This window comes from Cyclopterus lumpus, chromosome 4 (assembly GCF_009769545.1).
Source record: "Cyclopterus lumpus isolate fCycLum1 chromosome 4, fCycLum1.pri, whole genome shotgun sequence".
In the NCBI taxonomy this organism is placed as follows: Eukaryota; Metazoa; Chordata; class Actinopteri; order Perciformes; family Cyclopteridae; genus Cyclopterus; species Cyclopterus lumpus.
The window spans coordinates 17818328-17838370 of NC_046969.1; the positions used below are offsets into that span (position 1 = coordinate 17818328).

General features: G+C 40.3%; 2 protein-coding genes across 2 annotated transcripts; one reads left to right on the forward strand and one right to left on the reverse strand.

The window, feature by feature from the left end:
- The first annotated feature begins 1910 nt into the window (after positions 1-1910).
- On the forward strand, positions 1911-8832 carry LOC117729203 (vitellogenin-2-like). The gene is given in 26 exon segments (XM_034530061.1): positions 1911-1950; positions 2337-2357; positions 2477-2628; positions 2747-2998; positions 3087-3248; positions 3341-3489; positions 3592-3742; positions 3829-3986; positions 4063-4228; positions 4320-4445; positions 4540-4758; positions 4851-5068; positions 5161-5258; positions 5342-5466; positions 5779-5880; positions 6004-6123; positions 6226-6412; positions 6487-6580; positions 6682-6867; positions 6952-7102; positions 7190-7406; positions 7560-8032; positions 8117-8161; positions 8164-8310; positions 8396-8602; positions 8686-8832. Coding segments are annotated over 26 exon segments (4113 nt in total).
- Positions 8833-13403: 4571 nt separating this feature from the next.
- LOC117729594 (afadin- and alpha-actinin-binding protein-like) lies at positions 13404-19833 on the reverse strand. The gene is made up of 14 exons (XM_034530821.1): positions 19760-19833; positions 18047-18163; positions 17507-17673; positions 17149-17352; positions 16887-16997; positions 16637-16772; positions 16424-16499; positions 16022-16202; positions 15597-15744; positions 15144-15280; positions 14642-14815; positions 14222-14339; positions 13783-13930; positions 13404-13685 (listed from the first exon to the last, which is right to left on the reverse strand). The coding sequence occupies exons 2-14, from the start codon at positions 18063-18065 to the stop codon at positions 13538-13540; spliced, it is 1767 nt and encodes a 588-aa protein (XP_034386712.1). The 5' UTR covers positions 18066-18163; positions 19760-19833; the 3' UTR covers positions 13404-13537.
- Positions 19834-20043: the final 210 nt, after the last annotated feature.

Sequence of the window (20043 nt, forward strand, 5' to 3'; positions counted from 1 at the left end):
AATCTGTGTGCAAAGTCTTTAACCACGCTCTTTACATCTAAACTGCACGCACGTTTATTCTCTATGCTAAGGATGGCCAGACCTGACAGCCTCTCTTGTGACATGGAGCTTCTGAGATATGTTTTGATCAGTTTTAGCTTGGAAAATTACCTTTCTTACTTAACGGTTACTTTTATTATTTTGTACAGAGGCGTTGTCTTCTGAAAAGGGTTGCAGTGTTGTACAACGTGAAATGAAGTAAACAACGATGTGGTTGTGGAGATAATTAAGGAAACGTGTCCGATAATGGGCGCAGGGGGTATAGTGAGAGCATAGGTTTAATAAGGTTAATGTATTTTCAAGCACAACACATAGACAGAGCAGTACAGCTGTCAAAGTATAACGTTAGCTACGTGGTAATGTTAGCTATAGCAAACAGTACAATACCTGTCTCTTCTGGCAGATGAGTGCATCCTTCACCAGCTGGTCGAAAAAGACTTGTAATTTGGGAAGTTTGGCATTTAATTCAGAAATGTTCTGTTTTGAATGCCGCTTTTGGGCACCACTTTAAATGTGCGTTTCATTTTTCCTCAAGAGAAATTTCCTCGTAGTTCTCCCAGAATACACCGCGGCCCAACAATAACACCAGTCCGTGTAGCAGGAGGCCCTAGTGGTTGCCTGTTACTATTGCCTTTACAAACTATTATTTAAAACTTATAAAGCCAGTTTAAAATACTTTTTTTTATTGTGTAGCTTTATATGAGAGAGACAACTTTGAGGGATATCTTAATGTTATTACGTAATGTAATATTACCGAATAAACCGGTTGCCATGTCTCAGACAGAATCTGCCCATGTCCGTAACAGCTACACCTGGGCCAGACATGGCAACAGTGAAATGTGCCAAAGGTGGCTCACATTTGGCCGCATCGAGCCGGAACACAGCCGAGTCAGCCGACACTTAGCTGCAATTACGGCCGAGTGCGCTGGCTAGTGTTGGATTAAAAAAAAAAATTGCCATGCGAGGCCCCCTGTCACTGCGAGGCCCCCCCGCAGTGCGGGGGCTGCGGGGGTGATCTCTACGGGCCTGCTTCTATACACACACACAGGCGCGCGTGGATCTCATTAATTCTCGCGGATTTTGACATTGACTTGCCTTCATACATACCAATTAATACAGCCTACAGGAGCCGTTTGGTGTCTTACCATATGGCACAACGCATGTGAACGAGCGTGGCCGTGGATGGAACGACCCGCTCTCCCACTGAGTCCCTGTCCTCCCTGGCCTCTGCAACACACGTCAGCACTGTAACCTTTTCATATTATGTTTATAATATTAGTTTGTTTGGATAATGTTTTAAACTAGAGTACTGGACAATCATCACATATTGCACCTTTTTAAGTGGGATTTTTGAAGAAATAGACAGAGCCACACTAACTAGAAAATTATCAAAGAAACAGCTTGGGTTGATACAATAACACTTTCAGACCATTTTACAGTTTAAAAGCTGTTGAGCACAAAGCCCACAGGACCTGCTGAAATGGATGTCAGTGGTCACCCTGACCACAACAAATATAGTGAGCAAACAGCCATAGTCATTGTGCCCTCCCATGTGAACTTGAAAGTGCATTTTGACAGCATGTTGGTAATAATACAGTTTAAAATAGCATTTTATTTCTTTCAAAATGGGTTTCGCTACAAGAGAAAACTATGGATTTTGGACACCAAGCTGTTTGTGTCAGGCAGTCAGGTTAAGACAACTTGTCTGACATTTTTCCTTCATGTTTTACTTTGTTTGTCTAATCTGCATGGTCAGGCAAGGTAACATACATGACAATGAAGGCTGATACTTAGTTAATGATACATTTTCCACCAGAATGTTTTCCCTTTAAATAGAGACCTCTTCTTGTCATTATTCACATTCAGCAGCTATGTGGGTGCCTTTGCTAGCTCTCACATTGACCCTTGCGGGTGAGTACATCTTTATGCATTTAAACTAAATCAGCTTAACCTAAAATTGAATTAAAGTTCTGAAACTTTACTTTTTGTAGAATGAGATAATAGCAGAAGAACATTAGTGCATGGTTGCAATCTACTGTTATTGTTTTATTAGGACAAAAATATATTTTATTATTATGAAAACTATTTCTGCACTTGCTGGCAGTATAATGCTGTTGATATATATACAACCAATGATAGAACAGAATATTGAGTTTTTCAATCTCACCAACTGTCTTTCCAGTTAAATACAGTCTGACAAAAAAGATGCCTTTAAAAGATAACATTTAACTTTGTTTTCTACATATCTTGTTGGTTCTTTATCAACACCGAAATAACGTTTTATTTCTATTTTGTAGCGTGTCACAAGGTAAACCTCGGTAAGTTGTCATTCTGTTAAAATATAATTCTGGTATATAGATATAAAAAGTGTCTTTGTTAAAAATGTTATTGAAATGTAAATGCATTAACTAGTTTGTTTTTTTGTCTATTATTGTAGCTCCAGAGTTTGCCAATGGACAGACCTATGTCTACAAATATGAGGCCACTGTTATGGGTGGCCTGCCTGAGATGGGTCTGGCACGGGCTGGAGTAAAAATCCGTTGCAAAGTCATGATCAGTGCGGATTCTGGTAACACCTTCATCCTGAAGGTAAAGACCATTTAAATGTTTTAACTTACTTATAATTAATATTAAGTGAACTGGAATAACGAGTGGCGTATAAACAATCAAGCGTTCAATTCATTCAAAGTATCATTCTTCCTTATAGCTTGTAGACCCAGAAATCCTTGAGTTCAGTGGCATCTGGCCCAAAGAGGATTTCGTCCCAGCTACCAATCTTACTACAACCCTGACTGCTCAGCTCTTGACACCCATCAAGTTTGAGTATGCTAACGGTGTTGTTGGAAAGGTGTTTGCTCCGGTTGGCCTCTCTGAAACTGTGCTGAATCTCCAAAGAGCAATCCTCAACATTTTCCAGCTGAACATCAAGACGACTCAAAATGTCTATGATCTGCAAGAGGTACAAATAACTCATATTCTTAGAGTTCCACTCACAAAATGCCACAATACTTAAACTGACAAACTGTGTTTGGATTTATCTGAACTAGCCTGGAGTACAGGGTGTGTGCAAGACCCACTATGCCATGAGTGAGGACGCAAAGGATGACCGCATCCTGTTGACCAAGAGTAAGGACCTCAACCAGTGCCAGGAGAAAATCATGAAGGATATTGGCATGGTTCACGGAGAGAGATGCGTTGAATGTGAGGCTGTAAGTGCATAGTCCCCTCTTGCTTTGTAATCTCTAATACAGTATACTCCTTGACACTGCTGGTGTGTTGATACTGGGTCTTCTCAATGCAGAGAGGACAGAGCCTGAAGGGAGCTGCTGCTTTTAACTACATCATCAAGCCAACAGCCACCGGTGCTCTGATCTTGGAGGCATCTGGTACAGAGATCATGCAGGTTTCACCTTTCAACATCTTGAATGGTGCTGCCCAGATGGAGTCTAAGTATGTAGTTTAAATTTAAAAGAAGAGTGCAATACCAGTATCACCAGCACAATTGTCACAAGTGTCACTGTGCAGATTGATAGCACTTATGTATATTTGCAGGCAATCCCTTACCTTCCTGGATATTCAGAAAGCCCCATTGGATCCCGTCAAAGGTGAATATCTTCACCGTGGATCCGTGCAGTACGAGTTTGGCAGCGAGCTTCTCCAGACACCCATCCAGCTTCTGAAGATCACCAATATCAAGGCTCAGGTACTTCATGAAATGACCCCTCGGATTGTTGTTGAATTCATCTTGTACCAACAAACTTTAGGCTGAAGAATATTTTGTCCTGACAGGTTGTTGAGCTTCTGGAGCACATGGTGACCCACAACGTGGACGTAGTCCACAAACATGCCCCTCTGAAGTTCATTGAGCTCCTCCAGCTACTGCGTGTGGCAAAATGTGATATTTTGGAGACCCTCTGGACTCAGTACAAAAATAGAGTCCATTTCAGGTAACTGCGACTTTCAAGAGCTATGGAAAATATGTGCCATGGATAATACAATTATATAATAATATTTTCTTCCCAGACGCTGGATCCTGAATATTGTCCCTGCCATTGGTACTACTACTGCTCTGAGGTTCCTAAAGGAGAAGTTCCTTTCTGGTGAGCTGAGTCTTGCAGAATCTTCTAAAACGCTGCTGGCATCTCTACACAAGCTGACAGTTGACCTCGAGGCCATCAAGCTAGTAGAGGCAAGTCAGCATTAATTTTCTTTTCATTTGTAAGGTTGTAAGAACTGGGATGCATACTCATCAATTCTGAATTTATTTGATCACTTTTCAGACCCTGTCTAAGGAGCAAAAGATCCAAGACAGCCCAATTCTGCGTGAGATTGTCATGCTAGGATACGGCACCCTGGTTGCTAAATACTGTGTAGAGAACCCATCCTGCCCCGCTGAGCTTGTGAGGGTATGTATCATTTTTTACATGTGTTTTATATATTTTAAATTCAGTTATAACATCCGAGACATGTGACATGAATGTTTTTCTTTCCCTTCCACAGCCTCTCCATGAACTTGCTGTCCAGGCTGCTAGCAGCAATGACATCGAGAAGCTCATTGCCACTCTCAAAGTCATAGGAAATGCTGGACATCCTTCCAGCCTGAAGCCAATCACAAAGCTCCTGCCTCTCTCTGGAAGTGCTACTGCTGTTCTGCCACTCAGAGTTCAGATTGAAGCTGTTATGGCCCTGAGGAACATTGCTAAGAGGGAGCCCAAGATGGTGAGACTACATTTTTAGAATTCCTTACATTACTAAGAATGAATGGGTGGATTTTGGGCAGTTTTATTTACATCCAATCTTTTGTGAATTAGATCCAGACTATGGCTATTCAGCTGTTCATGGACAAGACTCTCAACCCGGAACTCCGTATGGTTGCTGCTCTTGTATTGTTTGAGACCAAGCTGCCCATGGGTCTGGTGATTACTCTTGCCAATGCCGCCTTGAATGAAAACAATCTGCAGATCGCTAGCTTTGTCTACTCTTACATGAAGTCTATGACCAGGAACACAACTCCTTACTTTGCCTCAGTGTAAGAACTATAACATTTTGCAAATATTATTATTTTGCCATTTAAACATCCAAGCACGAATAATCAAATATGTTTTTATGTCCTACTTTCAGTGCTGCTGCCTGTAACGTTGCTATGAAGCTACTCAGTCCCAAATTGGACAGACTCAGCTATCGCTTCAGCAGAACTCTCTATCTTGATTCCTACCACGGTAAAAGCATCATAAGATCATTTATCATCAAAGATTTTGGATCAAAATATGTGGTTTGACGGTTCTTGTTTTTTGCCCTGCAGATGCCTGGATGGCGGGTGCTGCTGCCACCGCCTTCTATATTAATGATGTTGCAACTGTTTTGCCAAGAGCCATTGTGCTCAAAGCTCGCACCTATCTGGCAGGAACTTTTGCTGATGTTGTTGAGGTAATCATGTCTTACATAGCTAGCTAACACAATGAAAGGCTATTGTATATCTGGCATGTGCCTTACATTCTTCTACACCTTTGCAGAATGCACTGTGTCAAATCATAATAGCAAAAAGGACATTTAGCTAGCCATTGGAGTTAATGTCCACATCTCAGGCTGCTTACCAATGCCAAGCAATAATCATAATGTTATCTTAACATTAGATATGATTTCAAATTCACCTTCAATAAATGCCACAAGCTTATGGCTATATAAACCTTTAACATCATAATAATTTTAAAAGTACTTACTTGTTTTTCCATTTTCCAGGTTGGAGTGAGAACTGAGGGAATACAGGAGGCCATTCTGAAAGTCCAAGAGGGTCCAGATAATGCTGACAGGCTGACCAAGATGAAACAAGTTATGAAGGCTGTAAGTATAAGGCATCACTCTGATGCTGAAAAGATTTGTAATCTTTAAAAAATATGTGGTCAAAGCACTCTTTATTTATAGAAGTTTAATGCAGGTTTCCGATTGCTTTTCTTCTTCGCACAGCTTTCTCAGTGGAGTGCTCAACCTTCCAGCCAGCCCCTGGCCTCTGCATATATGAAGTTCTTCGGACAGGAAGTTGCATTTGCCAACATTGACAAAACCCTTATTAACCATATTCTTCAGGTACACCCATGTCATTTTATACTCTAGTATAAGTGACTGCTAATAAATACATGTATTATAAACTAAATATCTGATGTCTTATAAGATATTTTGTACTTACAGCTTGCCTCTGGACCAGCAATTCGCACTCTTGGCCAGGAGGCTTTAGATGCTGTGCTGACTGGTTTCAAAAGCCATTACTCTAATCCATTCTTGATGGCTGAGGTTCGTCGCATCCTTCCCACCACCGTTGGTCTGCCCATGGAGCTCAGTTTCTATACTGCTGCTGTGGTTGCTGCATCTCTTGAATGTAAGTTGCACTTGTGTAGCTTAAATGTTGCTGACAAAAGGATTTATACCAATGCTAATAATGTGTTTTCACAGTGTCTGCAAGTGTAACACCACCTCTGTCTGCCGACACACGTGTTGCCCAGCTTCTGAAGTCTGAGATAAGCATTAAGGCTGCCATTAACCCCAGGTAATACAGGTGTAGCTTACTTGACAATTAATAAGTTTCTTCTCATCAGAAATGTATTCGGGGAGATCACCCTTCAAATTGATATGTTTTGTCCTTTGCAGTGTTTCCATGCATACCTACGCAGTTATGGGAGTGAATACTGCTCTCATCCAGGCTTCTCTGATGTTAAGAGCCAGAGTTCACTCAACTACGCCTGCAAAGTTAGAAGCAAGAATTGACATTATGAAGGGAAACTTCAAGCTTCAGATCCTTCCTATTACGGGTGTCACAAAGATCGTATCTGCACTGTATGTACTTGCCAACAAGTAACATGTATCACCTATTTTGTTTGAAATTATGTTGTTCTTTAATTCTTTTTCTTTTTCCAACAGTGTTGATACTTTTGCTGTTGCAAGAAATGTAGAAAACCTCTCAAATGCCAAATACACACCAATAATCCCAGCTGCACTGGAATCACAGGCGTTAAGGGAGACCATCACCTCAAAGTTTTCAAGGATGGCATCCTCTCTGTCTAATAGCATGGTGAGTTTGATTCACTGACCACTTTTTCCAACATTAGCATTTACCCTTTTCTAAATTAATGTTGTGATCTCTGTTGTTGTTTTACAGTCAGCATCATCTGAAATCATTCCCGCTGGCCAGTCAAGTAACAATTCCAGCGAACTGAGACGTCCCTCAGACCTCAAGAAGAAAATATGTTCAGAAAGCAAAGCTTTTGGTATCAAGTCATGCACTGAGCTTAAGTCTAGCAACATCGCTTTCATCAGAAACTGCACACTCTACCACATGATTGGAAAACATTCCATCATGATTGATGTTTCACCAGGCAAGTTAATGGATGATGTTGCGGCTTCCTTTTAACTGCCTTTCAAAAGCCACGTCAGATGCCTTGTAGAAATTAGACGGCATTAAATTACTTCTATAAGTACCTTTGTAATATGCTAAAAAGTAACATATCTTTTAATCTCTTTGGTTGCAGCTGATGGGCCAGCTATCGAGAATATTCAAATTGAGCTTCAGGTTGGAGAAAAGGCAGCAGATAAGATCATCAAAGTGATTACCATGAGTGAGGAAGAACGTCTTGACGACAAGAGCGTGCTGATGAAACTAAAGAAAATCCTGGTATCTGGTCCGAGGAACACCACATCATCTTCATCCAGCTCCAGCAGCTCTCATTCTCTCAGCTCTGGCTCCAGCAGCTCTTCTTCTAGATCATCCTCATCCAAGTCCTCCTCCAGCTCCTCCTCCAGCTCCTCCTCCAGCTCCTCCTCCAGCTCCTCCTCTCACCGTAATAGCAAGCAGGTCAATGCTAACACTTCAAGCAGTTCTTCAAGCAGTTCTTCAAGCAGTTCTTCAAGCAGCCGTTCATCTCAATTAACCAGCAGCAAATCTTCCAACTCCAGCTCATCCAGCTCCAGCTCCAGCTCCAGCTCATCCAGCTCCAAGTCCAAGGTAAGTCAGCTATAACTGAACATATTGTTTCAAAACTGTAGAATCCAAAATGTACGAATTAATCTACTATTTTTTCTATTGCAGCAACAACTCTATGAAATGAAGTTCATCAAGAACCACATCAAGCAGGTAATCATATAGTTGATGAGACAACCACAGTGTGTATGACATGTTTAAGCAGGCTAAATGTATGGTTTCTATGTTTGCAGAATAATCGCTCCAAAGAACGTTCCACCAGCAGTCGCAGTCGCCAAAGTTTCGAGAAAATCTACAATAAGGTCAGTCATCAGACCAAGACATTTACAAACTGTTGTATTTGAAATTTAAACTTTCATTAATATCAATCTCTGGTTTTCACTAAAGGCCAAGTACCTCTCTGATACCGTCGCTCCTGCTGTGACCATTCTCATACGTGCTCTGAGAGTCGACCGCAAGGTCCAGGGATACCAGATTGCAGCTTACGTTAACACAACTGATGCCAGAGTGCAGGTCATTTTTGCCAACCTGGAAGAGAATGACAACTGGAGAATCTGTGCCGATGGTGTGATTCTGAGCGATCACAAAGCGATGGTAAAAAAAAAAGATTTGATGAAACAGTTGTTAGAAATTTGTCTGACGCTTGAGATTTTAATTCTAATTTTAATTTCTCTTAGGCTAAGATTGCCTGGGGCATTGAGTGCAAAGAATACGATACTGAGATCACAGCTGAGACTGGTCTTGTGAGTAAAGATCCTGCAATCCGCCTGAAGCTTACCTGGGACAGACTTCCAAAGAGCATGATGCGCATTGCAAAAGAGTAATGTGCCAAACTTATGCTGATTGCAACATTTGTGTCTACATTACCTTTTTGGCATGATTTCGTTTTTATATTCAGCACACCTTTTTTAAATAAAAAAAAACCCTAAACACAATGTTTTTTGCATTCCTAGGATCTCTAAGCACATTTCCCGCATCACTAAGTCATTGGGAGTAAGCCTGTCAAAGGCCAAAAATATTCCTAGGCAGATCCAACTGTCTGTGGCTGCTGCTTCTGATACAACCCTGAATATTGTTCTGAAGACACCAAAGGTGCAGTTTTATTGCCCATTATTTACACACAGAAAATGTCTGCATAATACTTTGTCACACCGTTTGCATATACACTAATCCTTTTGTTATTTCAATATTACAGAGGACAATGTTTAAACTTGGCGTGAGTATCCCTGTTTCTTTGCCATTTGGAGACACTGCCACTGAGCTGGAACCGTACAGGGACAACTTGGCCGACCAGATCTCCTACACTAAGCAGCATCTTTGAGAAGAGCATTGACCTCAGAGAAACAGCCGACGCCCATCTGGCTTGTCGCTGTACCACTAAATGCGCTTAATCTCACTGGCTTCAGTCAATTTATGTTGTACCTTTAGTTTCATTCAAAGTCTTTGTGATTACCTCTTTGAACTGTACATTTAACTGTTTGCTTGTGTATTATTTACATTGGCAGTTACTAAATGTTAATAAAGCAAATTGAAAAATCATTTATACTAAGGTCGGTTTTTTTATTCATGTTGAAATGAAACATAGGTCAAACAAATGAATAAGAAATAACCAAAACCAACAGGTTGAGCCATTCAAGCTTGTCAATACTACCCTAAATGTGTCTTTCCAGCATATTGTTCCTCTTCTTCCACAATCTCTCCATTGACAAACTTTTTGAAATTTCTTAACATTTTTGGTGGCAAAAAGTTGCAAACCTCTAAACTGTAAAGTTATGAAGAATATGGCTTTATAAGATGATAAATCCCCCCAAAATAACCAGCCCCTTTCTTTCCCCATGTACTTTGAATGTCTCGGTAGTCTACCTCTGCTACAGTGCTGTTCATGTTACAGTGGTCTCCTGCGGTGTTCCACAAGGGTCAGTCCTCGGTCCCATCCTCTTCATTATTTACATGCTCCCCCTCAGTCGTGTCATCAGCAAACATAGGATGTCCTTCCACTGTTATACTGACGACACACAGCTTTACATCAAAACTGCCCCAAACCCCACTGCAGCCATGTCATGTTTCACCGCCTGTCTTGGGGAGATAAAGGCATGGATGAGCAACAACTTTCTCCAGTTAGACAGTAGCAAACCTAAGTCCTCTTTGTTGGCTTTCCACACCTTTCATCCTCCATAACTCATCTCACCTTTGACGATCAAGTCATACCCTTTTCCTTCACAGTCACTAATCTGGGATTTAGGTTTGACCCTCACCTGGCCTTTAATGACCATATAAAATACCTGTGCAAAATCTCCTTATATCATCTCAAAAACATCTCCAAACTCCGCCCCGCTTTAACCATGTCAGATGCAGAGAAGCTTTCTACATCAATGATGCTGCCACCAGTCTGCCCAGATCTATTGTTGCTAAGACCCATGCATACCTTGCTGGAGCTGCTGCTGATGTTCTGGAGGTAAAAGGAAGACAACTCTAAGGTATATAATCGTTGTACGTTGTACCTTTTCTCCAGGTTGGAGTAAGAACTGAGGGACTCCAGGAGGTTTTTCTGAAAAACCCTGCACTCATTGACAATGTTGAGCGGATCACCAAGTAGAAGCGTGTCATTAAGGCTGTAAGTATAACACAGAAAGAAGTTGCAAACACCAGGATAGAATAGCATACAACGGCACATGAAAAAAACACATCAGGCGAGTAAGTTGGATTGTATGTTGCCTTTTTCCACGGCTCTCTCAGTGGAAGGCTCTACCCACCAGCACACCTCTGGCCTCTGTCTAAGAAATTGCCTTTGCTAACATTGACAAAGTCTTGATGGACCAGGCCATTGTGATAACATTCAAGTCACTATCTGTCAACCTCAAGACAAATTTAAAAACAAATTGTTCAGTACAACTTCACACATAGTTGTAATAAATTCTTCCCTATAGCTTGTCACTGGTCCCTCTGTTCAGGTAATGGTTTGGAACGCCATCAAGGCCCTGCTGCTGCTTCCTTCCACTTTGCTAGGCCATTGCTTGCCACTGAAGTGAGGCGTATCCTGCCAACTGCTGCTGCAATGGAGCTCAGTCTGTACACTGCTGCTGTGGCTACCACAGCTGTTCATGGTAAGCAGAAGCTAAAAAGCATCCACAGTTTCACTTGATACAGGTCCCACCTTTCCCACTAATCTAGATTACTTGATGCTAATCAACAAAGGTGCTGACTCTTTGAAGTACTTATTCCTGATGCAGCCACAATAAGTCTTGACTTGCTTATCACTTTCACATTGCTCTTCCAAAGAAAAAAGGAGACAGTGTGCTTGGCTTTAAAAAAAACAACAACACAGAAGCACTGATGGGACATAGTACCTAATACCATCTAAAAGTGGGGGAGCGACAACTCCACGTTGTTAAGTGCCCTCGTGGTCACATTTTTGCCAACACAAATTACATTAAGGAGTTTGGCAGAGTCTCTGATGATAATAATATTTTGCCGATTGGACTCACGGTTTTACCTGGAAAGCAGGGCTTTGACATGTAGTTTTAGACAAAATCTACTCACAGTCTTAAGATCAAGTCTGCCCCTTCACCCTGGTGCCCCAATCACCATGGTATCCATGACACATGCACACAGCGCGTATGTGTGTGTGTGCGTGTCACCTTTGAATCTCAAATGCATATTTCTGTACACTTTCCAAGGGTATGAATCTCAAATACTGAAATTAGAGAAGTAATAGCTGCGGACATACATTATGCAATTCAATTAAATTCAGTATATTTTTTATAGCCCAATATCACAAATTACAAATTTGCCTCAGAGGGCTTTACAATCTGTACACAAACAACATCCCTGTCCCAGGACCTCACATCGGATCAGGAAAAACTCCCCCAAAATAACCTTTCACTGGGAAAAAAGGGAAGAAACCTTCCTGAGAGCAACAGAGGAGGATCCCTCTCCCCGATGGACAGATACAATAGATGTCATGTGTACAGAATGAACAGCATTACAAAGTTACATAAACACATTCAATGAATATGACAATGTATGAATGGACCTCCACAATCAATGAAACAGAAGGAGGTAGAGAGAAGGGGGGGCGGGGCGATCAGCAGGGCCAACGCGGGAGGCCGGCTCACCAGGCAGGAAGCATCAGACACCGCCAGGTCCAATGGACCCTATGAGACGTGAAGTCACAAAGACTCCGGGGAGGAAGCAGAGTTATTAGTAAGGTGCAATGGAGAGAAGTAAATTCATCCATAAGTAATGATGTGGCCTAGACCTCAAATGAGCCTCAATGATACAGCTCACTTGAAAATATGACTATTGCAACCGGTGAAAGCCATTTAAAATTGGTTCAAAAGGGAATGGTTTTTCACCGACCATTGGAAGACGTTGATTGAACGTTCATATTTAGACCATATTTATGGACAAAATATTCCCTTCCTTCTTTAAGCAATATTTTGTCCATAAAAAGAGTCAAAACATTATGTTGTACATTTTATGAAATCCAACTGTAATGAAATCTGAAATTAATTTAAAAAAGGGGTCTGGAAAGCTCAAATATGATATATTACAAGTTATCGTAAACATTCACTGTATTCTTGTTCATGATGATCGTGATTATGTCCATGTCTAATTTCAACAATATTTGCCAATACTGCAAGACCACAAAAGTAAATGACAAAGACATTTATTACAGCACTTACCTCTTTACTCAACAGTCCTGTCGACAGTTACAGGCCAGGGACAGGTTCTGTTGATCAATAACTAATAATTGTTCCCAATAGAGGCCAATAAAAGGTCAAATGGCGAGAGTTTCAAGAATGTACTGTATAATGAATGTGTTAGGAATTTGGATAATCTGTCAAAATAAAGCCACTAAAATAAACACATTAATTTAAAGAAAATTGTGAGAATAATGATCAATGATATTGTTGTCAATATAAAACATTATTTAATTGATCTTGTGTTTGTAGCCTTTCTTCACATTTAACTGCAACATCATACATCAATCATCACTAATGTATCTGCAACAGTTATCAGACTACAGAACAATACTTCATTATTTACCCAGTTTCTTATTACGTTTAGTGTAATAGCAGCATTAAATCTCCATTAAAATCTAAAACATTGTGCCAGGGGACAAGTTTAATATGATAGCTAAAGTTGAAAAGTTGAGATATAAATAGCCACATAAGTTGAGGTGCAACAACGACCATGATTGCCAAGCAACATAAATTATTGGGGATGCATAATCTTTTCTGGCGCACCCTCATTGCCAAAAAATGACTAGCCTCAGATTAAGATCCTAGACATAAGACATGACTGCCAAACCAACAATTATAGTAACCCATAAATAAATGTATCACATAATCTAAAAATAAAACCGTAAGATAATAAAAACAACAATGAAATGTTCTCTCAGTCACACACAGCACAGCAAACCATCAGTCAACCAGAACTCTTGCTTAGCTTCAACTGTTAATAGTTATTCACTCATTTTACAGTACATCTTCCAATGTTTAAAAATAATTATTATAGATGTTGGCTTCATATAGAGCAGGTGCTTTCCATTAAGAGTGTTTGGCTGCTGTGGTCTTCACGGTTGTTCCACTGTTCGTGCTGCTCTGGAACATTTCCATTACAAAAAAGCCTTGATTCTTCAACATGGTCAGTCTTTCCATTTGGTTTGGTTGATCTGGAAATAAAATATCAGCATAAACAGTTCGTAACACACAACAAGAGCTGCATTCGTTACAGGCATGTCATGGTTTGTGCAAATAAAGACAACATACCTTTTTTCTGGCACAAGGCAAACTGTGCGATGCATGTCTGCTGTTGATGCTGATGTGAGGGGGACACATCTGGGTGTGGGGGAGGTTGTGTCAGACCGGCATTTGATGAGCTTCTCTGGAGCCGACGATGCACTTGACTCTGTTTCAGCTGCAAATATAAGATGAAAATGTATTGATCCTTGTCAGGAAAGTGACTTATTGATAGTTATAAATAAAAACAAGTAGGAAACACAAGTTATAACACAAAACCATTCTGTAAGTCAAAAGTCAAAGTCAAAAGAGAAGGTATTTAGTTAAACATAACTGCATCAATGTTGTGGTATAAAGGAATCGGATCAGCCCATTGTTCAATCTATTGATAACCTAAAAGTATTATTATCAATAATATCAAGACAAAAGGTGAACCAGGCCAGTACAATGTAATTGGGTAGACACTCACATATTAAAAAACAACTTTTAGACTTTGACATCTGTGGTTTCCTTAAGTCAGCAAATGGACTCAAGTTTAAAAACTGGTGTTTGAGCCACACTGCTCGATCGTCCTCAAAGGCCTTCCTCTGCAAGTTAAACCAGATACAAGTTACCTCAAAAACAATCGTCAAACAGTAATAATAATAAACGAGATGATAATATTTGTATAGCGCTTTTCAAGAATTCAAAGTCGCTTTAAGTGGAGGAGAGATGGATACTGAGGCGGGAAGGGGAAATTGGTGAAGTCTCTCATGTGTTGGAGTAAATCAGCATACGGATATAAACTGGTCATTTTGGCACACTGCTGTTCTACACAAAGAGCAAAATGCGTTGTATTCCCTAATATCTATCTCAGACCAATTCTGGAAAAATGTGTTTAATCAATCACCTCATGGCTAAGCCTTATAGCTGCTTCAGTGCAGTTCCTCCTCTCCCTCTCGAAGAGATTCCTCTGTTTCTCGAGGGTCTTCCACTCCTCTCTGAAGCGCTCTCTCTCCTGCAGCATGTAGCAGTTGCTCAACAGGGATGTGGTCTCCTCATCACATGGAGAGCTCAGCTGCTGCTACAAGCAAACATTATATGGATGATTTGTTTCGCCAGAATTGAACCAAAGAGGTGTTAACGATTGCAACAAACGGAATACAATATATTTCCTCTAACATGCAAAGGATTCAATCCTTGGTTAAAACTAAAAGAGAGAAAGAGTTACCCCGAGTTAAAGCTACCATGTTAGAGGTCAACTTATATTTAAAACCAGCAGGTGTTTCATCATCTTTAACTCAAATTGATTATTGATTATATGACACTCAGCAATGGGACATGGACTTCTAACATTGGCCACTTGAACTAATGAACTCTAAAATGAGCGGGAGGGCAAATGTCAGTCTGACCTGCAGGAGCTGCTGTTGTGTTTGAATGAAGTCTTTGCACGGCTGGATCTCCAGCTTCAGTCTGTCCATCTCCTCCTCATGAGTCTCTCGGGATATGGCATCATCGGTTTTGTTCTCGCCCATCTGAGCTAAAGAGGCTCAACAAACAACCCAGAGAGTCCAAAACATTTTTAAAAAATGATATTCGGAAAACTATGTATTGTTTTTAAGAGACAGTACTGATCCAGAGAGGAATGTCATTGGAAAATAAGTCCATGTATTTTGGTTGCTTCTATATTGGTATAAATACATATTTGTGTAAGCTTTGGCCAGTTTCTCACAAGGTTCTTGTCTGACTTTACTCTATTTTGCCACATCAACGGTACAGAAGCTCATTCATGGCGTTATAGAGGAATCCTTACATTCCTTCATGCATAAGGATCAAACAGGGACATCATGCTGCATATAGACTACCTTGGCTGTCCAATCGTTCAACGTGGCTCTTGAGTCTTCTCCACTGGAGGCGAATACTGTTGGTCAGCTTCTCGCGGGCGTGAACACTAAACAGCCCGACACTTTCTTTACTGGAATCAAACACTTGCTCTTCATCCTCCGAGTCAGCCTGGCAATAAAATGAAAACACATTTTAAATAGCACATCTTTCAAATGTATTGCACATTGCCGTGGTTATTTAGTTTATCTGCTTAATCAATGACTTTGCACCGAATTTAATGTTAAAATACTGGGAGCAAACGGGAAAAGGTGGTTTAATAACCCTGGTAAGTGATCTATTGTATAATGTCTTAATACAGTGAATCAGAGATCATTCAAATTGAGAAAGATGACTTAGAAACAACTGCCTGTTGCATCAGAGAAAAGAGAAAAACAACTCTCCCTACCTGAATGCCAGCATCTGGATGTTTGTCATCTTTCCGAATTGGTTTCCTTAAACTCAGAATGGACACCATTTCTTTTTTTATCTGCTGCAACACTTTCTTCAACTCTGCATTTTCCAGCAGCATCTCCCTTTGTCGGGTGTCATAGTCGCTCAGCAGGGTCTTATACATCTCCCCCTCATGCCTTGAGATGACAAAGACAACAATCTACGTTTATGTTTGTTATAAACAGAACACCTCATCAGAGGAAATTAATTGAAGCTACAGTTAAATCCAGTATTTAGCAGTGCCACCATGTTTGAAGCCCATGATCCTTAAATATTTATGTCACAAAGATCAAATAGCTGACACACATACACATACGTCTTTTGAGACAGGGGTAATAGATATTATACAATAACTTACTTTGCTTCTGTCTTTTGAGTTTTCCAAAGGCTTCTCTTCCCATCAGCTCTTCCAATGTTGTTTAATACATCAATAGCTGGAAGCAAGAAAGACAAATGTAGAAAAAAAGAGTCTCAAAGGGCATATTCATTATAATCTTTTGTGTTAAGATGCTGGTTACATTTTTTTAAATGGTAAATGTTTGGGCAAAGGATGAGAGGTTTTCTCTTTGACCTTGCTTCTTCTCCTTTTTGTCAACCAGAAGTTGATTCAAGCGCTCCTTCAGTTTGGTAAATTCTCTCTCTTTCCTTTTCATCTCATGATTGTACTGGCTGGCCCGACTTGCAATTATGTTCTGAAGTTTTTGCACCTTGCAGGAAGACATTTTTACAGTTTGAATTGTCATGTTCATCCCCCTGAGACCAAAAAACCTGCGAGTGAATTCACTTAACATTATCTGTGCCAGTAAGTTCAGAGAAAGTACCTCATCTTTTTCATTTTTCAGGCAGTTCTGCAAACTCTTTACTTTCAAATGCAGCTGTCGTTCTCTCTCAAGAAGTCCTGTGTTCCCTCTTTTGGACAGTTCAAGTTGCTCCTATGATAACAGAACAACATGGACATGGGCATTTAATATGAGTTTCAGTAATGACAAGCAACTGTTGAGGTCCTCAGTTTTAGTTAAACATGTTATTGATATTTTTCAATACAATATTGATAAGGAGGGATGGGTTTAATTGTTACTGTACTTTTAGTTGAGTGCTCGTGCGCTGCAGGTGATCCACATTGCTGCTGGACTTCAGCTGTTCCACTTCCATGTTTTCCAGGGTCCGGAGGCCCCTGTGGTGCAGCTGAATCAGGTCGTACATGCAATTTAGTACAGCCATAACATTCATCTCTGAGCTGCCGCTCGACTCCGTCCAAACCGGTGGGAGGCCAAGAGATGACACCTCCTGTAAAAAGGGAGAAGGAAAAAAAGAAAAATAGCCAAACCAACTAAACTCAAACCAGGAATGTTGCAGCCATAATGTATGCCTTAAACCGCAAGCATGTACATAGCAATAACTATGCTCATAATAGGTCAGTGGGACATGTATGGTTACCAACCTGATTGATGTGTGATAGACATTCCTGCACATTGTGCTCTGTGCAGAAGGTACTGAGAATGTAGTTTCTGTGCAGCGGCACCGATGATTGGCTAAACTGTATCAAGGGAGGCGATCTACATTCAACAGAGCTGCTGCAAGTGTCCTTGACTTCTGGGGAAATAAACCCTGTCAAATAAGCGCAGTACGATGTTTTGCTCATTTATTAATGCTGGACAAGAAAAATAAAATATTACAGGAATTGATGTTACAAAAACCAAGAATAGCATTTGTCTGACCTGTTTGATACAGAGCACAAGATAAAGAAAATGATACAGTAACGTGCACACAGCTGCTGAAGGCAGAACACTGCAGTACTTCAGTTCAGTCTAACTAATGAGGATGCTGAACGAAAGTCCAAATGACATTATACAATATTGTGCAGTTTCTGAGACACGTAGAAGGGGTTAATGAACAACTTCTGAGTACAATAGTCGACTGTTTAACAGTCTCATTCACAGTGCATATTTGCTGGGTTATAAAGATCAAAATCTTAACTCACCAAGGGAGGACTCTGGCATTGTTGCAGTGCAGCCTTCAGGCTCCGTGTCTGGATCGTCTACTGCATGTGAATGATACACAAAGCTTGCCTCAAGATCGACCTACGCAGTCTGTGCTCCTGAAATAGAGGGTCAGATTAGCAGTGCCCATTCAACAAAATCTAGATTACAAGGCTATGGAAGTATACATGCAGCAATAAGGGCTGGAAACACACTGCAACCTAAATAACAGTGTGAGGACCGCAGATTCACAAGAGCTAACTCCACGAGTTAATCAGTTATCACGTAGTGTACTTGTAGCCACCCAATGGATACATTTAAAATATTTAAATGTGTGTTTATTTGGAAGGTCTTAAGCGGATTATGATTGTGATGTTGACCTTGATGTTTTTGTTGCATGTTTTGCATTACACCATTGTCACTGCAGGAGTATTTAACAGGTTACAGGCGGACCAGGACAGCATCTTAGCTCCATGTGCTTATCGTCAGCTGATCAGACTAATCCAAGACAGACATAATGTCAATTTTTCTTCAGAACTACACAATCAGAAACATTCTCCTCCTGTATGAATGCCTACGTTTTCTACAAATAGTATATCAATATTACTGGAAACTACTATGATTTACTACAACTCATTCTTAGGGACAATTATGTGGAAGCAGAAACTGCATTAATAAAACATACACATTTATATATATATATATATATATATATATATATATATATATATATATATATATATATATATATATTTTAAGAGTTAGATTTTTCATACATTTTAGTCAGTAGGAGGCTGTGACTCATCATTAACTCCGGGGACCTACCCTTTGGTTTTAGTGATACTTAATCAGCCTGGCCAGACAGATGGCAAGCCTTGAGCCACACAGCTTAACAAACCTATGAGCTGCTTAGACTGACAACTCAACAAGTGTTAACCTTTACCTGGATCAAACTATTTTCCAGTCTACAATCTCCCAAAGAAAACATTTAAGTATCATTTACAGAATGTATTTAAGGTATGCGATCCCACTGGGCCATTTAGATAAGAATATGCCTTTTATTTTAGTGAGTTTAATTTCAAGACCAGTTTCTGAACCATACTTGATGGGATCTCAAGGAACTGATCTGCCTAGACTCAGTATTTATGTAGAACTAGCTGAAACGTATGCAATCTAATACAACAGTCCTGCAAGGTTGCACAAACAGACTTCGGTGGCCAGAGAATATTACCTTGCTTATTAAAAGAAAATAAGCACCATAGACCACAACCTGTTTACCCTGCTGTCGTTGTCTGGAAAGAGTATCATCCACCGAACCACCTAGAATTAAAAACAGCGTCTGTCCTCTGGCTGTCCTAATTCCTCCTCCACCCTTTATAAATATGTTTATTGTTCTTCTTTCCTATGTAACACATTGGCACTACAATATGAAACAACGTAGCTAAGTTATGTGGATAATAATGTGTTACTGGCTATTTCCAGGACACCATTCAGTCAACAAATCGTATTTTGTAAACGTTAATAATATAAAACAAAATAAAGGTCGTGCAGGTCCCTTACGCAGCAGTGTGTGTTAAACTAACGCCAAACGTGAACTGCCCAATGTGGCATTGAAGAAGAGCGGCTCGTTCTCAGCCAAACAACTTCACTAGTTACGAAAGCAGAAGTTTAAAATTCATGAAGAAGTAAAGACCAACATATTTTTAAGTACTCACTCAACGTTGCATTTTCATTATTGCTCAGCAGTTCCTAACCCAGTCTGTCCAAACGACAGTACACGCGACTGCAAGCAAACCAAGCAGCACGCTGATTGGTCGGATCGTTGTCTAGCAACCGAGCACAGTTCATCGTGATTGGCTCTTGTCTGTCCAGTACTTTAAGGGCAATTTAATCATGCTAATTATATTGTTTAAAACACACTGACACTAATGAAGAACGCCTAGAAATCTTTGTTTTTTTCAAAACTTTTTTTTATTATGACATTTTTCAATTTTTGACA

What these genes read in the sequence shown, in the direction of transcription:
- LOC117729594 (XM_034530821.1), bottom strand. An exon ending in GTCTATCACACATCAATCAG is followed by an intron (nt 17,353 to 17,506) that starts GTTGGTAACCAT and finishes CCCTTTTTACAG; the next exon opens with GAGGTGTCATCTCTTGGCCT. An exon ending in ACTCAAAAGACAGAAGCAAA is followed by an intron (nt 16,203 to 16,423) that starts GTAAGTTATTGT and finishes TGTCATCTCAAG; the next exon opens with GCATGAGGGGGAGATGTATA.